The sequence below is a fragment of the Cucurbita pepo genome, chromosome LG05 (genome assembly GCF_002806865.2).
Source record: "Cucurbita pepo subsp. pepo cultivar mu-cu-16 chromosome LG05, ASM280686v2, whole genome shotgun sequence".
NCBI classification, from domain to species: Eukaryota; Viridiplantae; Streptophyta; class Magnoliopsida; order Cucurbitales; family Cucurbitaceae; genus Cucurbita; species Cucurbita pepo.
The window spans coordinates 3451644-3456643 of record NC_036642.1 but is presented as its reverse complement, the minus strand read 5'-3'; the positions used below and the strand labels follow the sequence as shown (position 1 = coordinate 3456643).

The 5000-nt window shown below is 41.1% G+C and overlaps 2 protein-coding genes across 2 annotated transcripts; both read right to left on the bottom strand.

Moving 5' to 3' along the window:
- Positions 1 to 1276: 1276 nt before the first annotated feature.
- Positions 1277 to 2964, bottom strand: LOC111795016 (L-ascorbate oxidase homolog). Its single transcript, XM_023677242.1, has 4 exons — positions 2956 to 2964; positions 2875 to 2881; positions 1754 to 2774; positions 1277 to 1662 (listed from the first exon to the last, which is right to left on the bottom strand). Exons 1-4 carry the CDS (start codon positions 2962 to 2964, stop codon positions 1362 to 1364), a joined length of 1338 nt encoding a protein of 445 aa, XP_023533010.1. The 3' UTR covers positions 1277 to 1361.
- Positions 2965 to 3376: 412 nt separating this feature from the next.
- LOC111795014 (L-ascorbate oxidase homolog) lies at positions 3377 to 4998 on the bottom strand (the record flags this gene model as incomplete). The annotated part of the gene is made up of 2 exons (XM_023677235.1): positions 3377 to 3762; positions 3854 to 4998. Coding segments are annotated over 2 exons (1446 nt in total), but the record flags the coding sequence as incomplete, so codon positions are not given.
- Positions 4999 to 5000: the final 2 nt, after the last annotated feature.

The following is a 5000-nucleotide window of genomic DNA, read 5'->3' as shown; positions in this document are numbered from 1 at the left end:
TTTATAATATAAGGATAAAGTTGTGTGACAGTAACATGATTGATATAGTTTATTTTGTAATGTTTTTAAATAATTCAATTTGTATAATACTTTACTATAAAATACTTAATATTTGGTAAATTTGTTAATTGAAAATGTTAATATTTTAAGGAAGGAAGAGAATGATTTTTGTAGTCAATTGAATATGTCTACCATTTTGGGATTGGATGGATCGTTGGAAACATTAGTCCTATGTAACCTGATTTTTTAATAAATTCTCCTTTCAGGGCTTACCCAAAAGAGAATTAAGTGTTTCTTGGTCGTGAATATCTGAATAGGACGAACCGTGAATATCTGAATAGCCCCGTGGTTTGCTTTAGAACAAAACAATTAGAATTAGGGTCGTTAAAACCGGAATGTGTATTATCCATATAAGAAATCTTTCAATGGAGAAGATCTGTCGACCTTAGGAATGTTGTCGGGTTGGACGAGCTAATAACTCGAACGATCAGATTTATATATTAATGCGGTGAAGATCGATCAGATTCAAAACTAGGTTCTACATTTATTCTTTCCATATTAAAACCATTCTTCTAATTAGGTGAAGAACGATCCAATTCTCCACTTTAACCGGTCATTCACATTTTACCCATGATTCTCGATGTTGTACGTGTTTGTTCATATGTGTCTTGATTCTCGATGTTGTAGTAAGTATTATGGAACGTTTACAAGAAAAACGTGTTTACATAGTCATAGTGAAGAATTCAAAATCAGGTATTAGTTCTTCAAATTCACGGTGTATCTTATATGTATGCCAAAAATGTTAAATTTCACTACTTAATTCGTAGGATCATACCTTGGCTCGTTATGCTTCACCTTATACATTTCTAGTTCGAGAAATTTGGTTCCAACAAAGAGAAGCTATCAGCCAACAAAACGTCTCTTAATTTGATCCCATGTCAAATTTTATCGGGGTTCGAAGACTCAATATTATTTAAATTTTAATTTGCAACACATGTCAATTTGTTATTGGTCTTAATTCTTATAATTTTATCACTAATTTATAAATAAACATTAATTCAAAAGAGAACCCCGATATAATCATTAATTAATGTGTTAAAATGATGATAATAATAATTATTATTAAATTGTGACATGTGGATGCTATTTTTAATTGTTTTATATATATATATATATAATAATAATAATAATAATAATAAAAAAGGTGAATAATGATAAGAAAATTTTATTATTATTATTTTTTTATTTCCAACAATAATAGATAAAAAATCATTAAAAAAAACAAAAAAAAACACCCTTCCCAAATATCACTTGATCCGTCTCAAATTCCCACAATTGGAGGACGGTATCAATGAATGAGCTCAAATGGTATACGGCTTGGGTAACGGCATGCCCTTCACCACTCCACACAGCAAAGTGCGGTCTGGAATGTTGTACTCATCTCGGAGCGACAGAGCTGGGGACAGGACACTGACATACATTTGCTGTCCCAAGTAACGGTTTTCTGTCAGCTCAGACCTCAAGTTCCACATCCCACAATTGTCGAATGTCAGAAGAATCGCCGCCCATGACTTGGGATAAACCTGGATGGTGTGTCGGCTCACCGCATCAAGAAGATTGTAATTGGCTCGCTTTTCTGGAGACCATTTCCCTGGCTCGATGCTGTAAACCACATTAAACAACACACCAATTCATTACCCATATATGCTATAACGCATTGGGGGAATGAAACAATTGTATTACTAATACTTACGCAACGGCAAAGAACGAGTAGCCATTCAAATGCCATGCTTGGAGCACCTTCTCATGGTTCTCAAAAATGATCTCTACGAAGTTGCGGTAGGTTGCATTCAGAACATTAGGAGCCACAGTGATGGTGGATGAACCTTCTGGTAATCCCTCGTCGGTAATCGTGTCGTACTTGAACACCTTCTCAGGGACTCTGAAGTACTCCGCAAGCTTCAATGGAGTTTCGGTTTCGACATGAGAGACGCCGTTGATGGCATATCGTAGCTTACCGTCGACGTTGCCAAAGGAATTGACGAGCTTGATGGTGCGAGTAATGTTGATGGAACCATAGCGGAAGGAGCCTTGGGGGTTAGGCCTAGCAGCACTGGCAGTGAGGTTCCATCGGAAGGTGCGGAATTGATTGAGGGACCAAGCCCAACCAATGGGTGCCTCTGGAAGATCAGAAGAAGCAGGACCTTTGCCATTGGTGTAACGAATGATGGCTTTAGTTGAAAGAATGTTCTTCAAGAAACGAGTGGATGCCATCATGTAATAGTCTCTGGGCTCTTGATTGGCAGTGACCAAAACAGAGAAGCATTGCCCCACATGGACGTCGAGGGATTGGTAATCGTTTTGGACCACGTGTGAGCCTTCCATCTCAACAAGCTTCATGGAATGGCTTTGGATTCTAAAATTAAGAGATGCCTTAAGCCCCACGTTGCAAATTCTGTACTTATAAGTCTTCTCGGGCTTCATGGTGAAGAGTGGCTCATCACTGCCTTCGCCCTTTTCGTTCTTGCCATTGATCAGGACGCCATCGGGTCTAGCCAGGGTGCGGCCGCTGTCCAAGAATTGCTTCAAAGTGGTGTGGCTCTTGGAATACCAATCGCCAATGAGGACGGTGTAGTCGTCTTCTGGGTCAGCATAAGGGACGGGGATGAGTAGACGGCTGTTGATGCGGAGGCCGCCGAACCCACCGGCGGCTCGGTGCATGGCGGTGGATGGGTAGTAGAAGAAGCTGCCGATTTGATCCTTGACTTGGAATTCTCGATGTTGTAGTAAGTATTATGGAACGTTTACAAGAAAAACGTGTTTACATAGTCATAGTGAAGAATTCAAAATCAGGTATTAGTTCTTCAAATTCACGGTGTATCTTATATGTATGCCAAAAATGTTAAATTTCACTACTTAATTCGTAGGATCATACCTTGGCTCGTTATGCTTCACCTTATACATTTCTAGTTCGAGAAATTTGGTTCCAACAAAGAGAAGCTATCAGCCAACAAAACGTCTCTTAATTTGATCCCATGTCAAATTTTATCGGGGTTCGAAGACTCAATATTATTTAAATTTTAATTTGCAACACATGTCAATTTGTTATTGGTCTTAATTCTTATAATTTTATCACTAATTTATAAATAAACATTAATTCAAAAGAGAACCCCGATATAATCATTAATTAATGTGTTAAAATGATGATAATAATAATTATTATTAAATTGTGACATGTGGATGCTATTTTTAATTGTTTTATATATATATATATATAATAATAATAATAATAATAATAAAAAAGGTGAATAATGATAAGAAAATTTTATTATTATTATTTTTTTATTTCCAACAATAATAGATAAAAAATCATTAAAAAAAACAAAAAAAAACACCCTTCCCAAATATCACTTGATCCGTCTCAAATTCCCACAATTGGAGGACGGTATCAATGAATGAGCTCAAATGGTATACGGCTTGGGTAACGGCATGCCCTTCACCACTCCACACAGCAAAGTGCGGTCTGGAATGTTGTACTCATCTCGGAGCGACAGAGCTGGGGACAGGACACTGACATACATTTGCTGTCCCAAGTAACGGTTTTCTGTCAGCTCAGACCTCAAGTTCCACATCCCACAATTGTCGAATGTCAGAAGAATCGCCGCCCATGACTTGGGATAAACCTGGATGGTGTGTCGGCTCACCGCATCAAGAAGATTGTAATTGGCTCGCTTTTCTGGAGACCATTTCCCTGGCTCGATGCTGTAAACCACATTAAACAACACACCAATTCATTACCCATATATGCTATAACTCATTGGGGGAATGAAACAATTGTATTACTAATACTTACGCAACGGCAAAGAACGAGTAGCCATTCAAATGCCATGCTTGGAGCACCTTCTCATGGTTCTCAAAAATGATCTCTACGAAGTTGCGGTAGGTTGCATTCAGAACATTAGGAGCCACAGTGATGGTGGATGAACCTTCTGGTAATCCCTCGTCGGTAATCGTGTCGTACTTGAACACCTTCTCAGGGACTCTGAAGTACTCCGCAAGCTTCAATGGAGTTTCGGTTTCGACATGAGAGACGCCGTTGATGGCATATCGTAGCTTACCGTCGACGTTGCCAAAGGAATTGACGAGCTTGATGGTGCGAGTAATGTTGATGGAACCATAGCGGAAGGAGCCTTGGGGGTTAGGCCTAGCAGCACTGGCAGTGAGGTTCCATCGGAAGGTGCGGAATTGATTGAGGGACCAAGCCCAACCCATGGGTGCCTCTGGAAGATCAGAAGAAGCAGGACCTTTGCCATTGGTGTATCGAATAACGGCTTTGCTCATGTGAATGGTCTTCATGAACCGAGTGGATGCCACCATGTAATAGTCTCTGGGCTCTTGATTGGCAGTGACCAAAACAGAGAAGCATTGCCCCACGTGGACGTCGAGGGATTGGTAATCGTTTTGCACCACGTGGGAGCCCTCCATCTCAACAAGCTTCATGGGATGGTTTTGGATTCTGAAGTTAAGCGATGTCCTAAGCCCCACGTTGCAAATTCTGTACTTGTAGGTCTTCTCGGGCTTCATGGTGAAGAGTGGCTCGTCACTGCCATCGCCCTTTGCGTTCTTGCCGTTGATGAGGATGCCGTCGGGTCTAGCCAGGGTGCGGCCGCTGTCCAAGAGTTGCCTCAGAGCGGTGTGGCTCTTGGTATACCAATCGCCAATGAGGACGGTGTAGTCGTCTTCAGGGTCAGCATAAGGGACGGGGATGAGTAGACGGCTGTTGATGCGGAGGCCGCCGAACCCACCGGCGGCTCGGTGCATGGCAGTGGAAGGGTAGTAGAAGAAGCTGCCGATTTGATCCTTAACTTGGAAATGGTAGGTGAAATTGGTGCCAACAGGGATGGGGCAGGTGGTCCCGGGAAGGCCGTCTTGCCAGCAATTCTTCCTGTGTTGGATGCCGCTCCAATGAATGAGGAAGGGCTCGTCGAGGTGGTTGAAGA

Coding starts and splice junctions, on each gene's coding strand:
- LOC111795016 (XM_023677242.1), bottom strand. Junction 1,663..1,753: donor TACTCGTTCTTTGCCGTTGC/GTAAGTATTAGT, acceptor TGTGGTTTACAG/CATCGAGCCAGGGAAATGGT.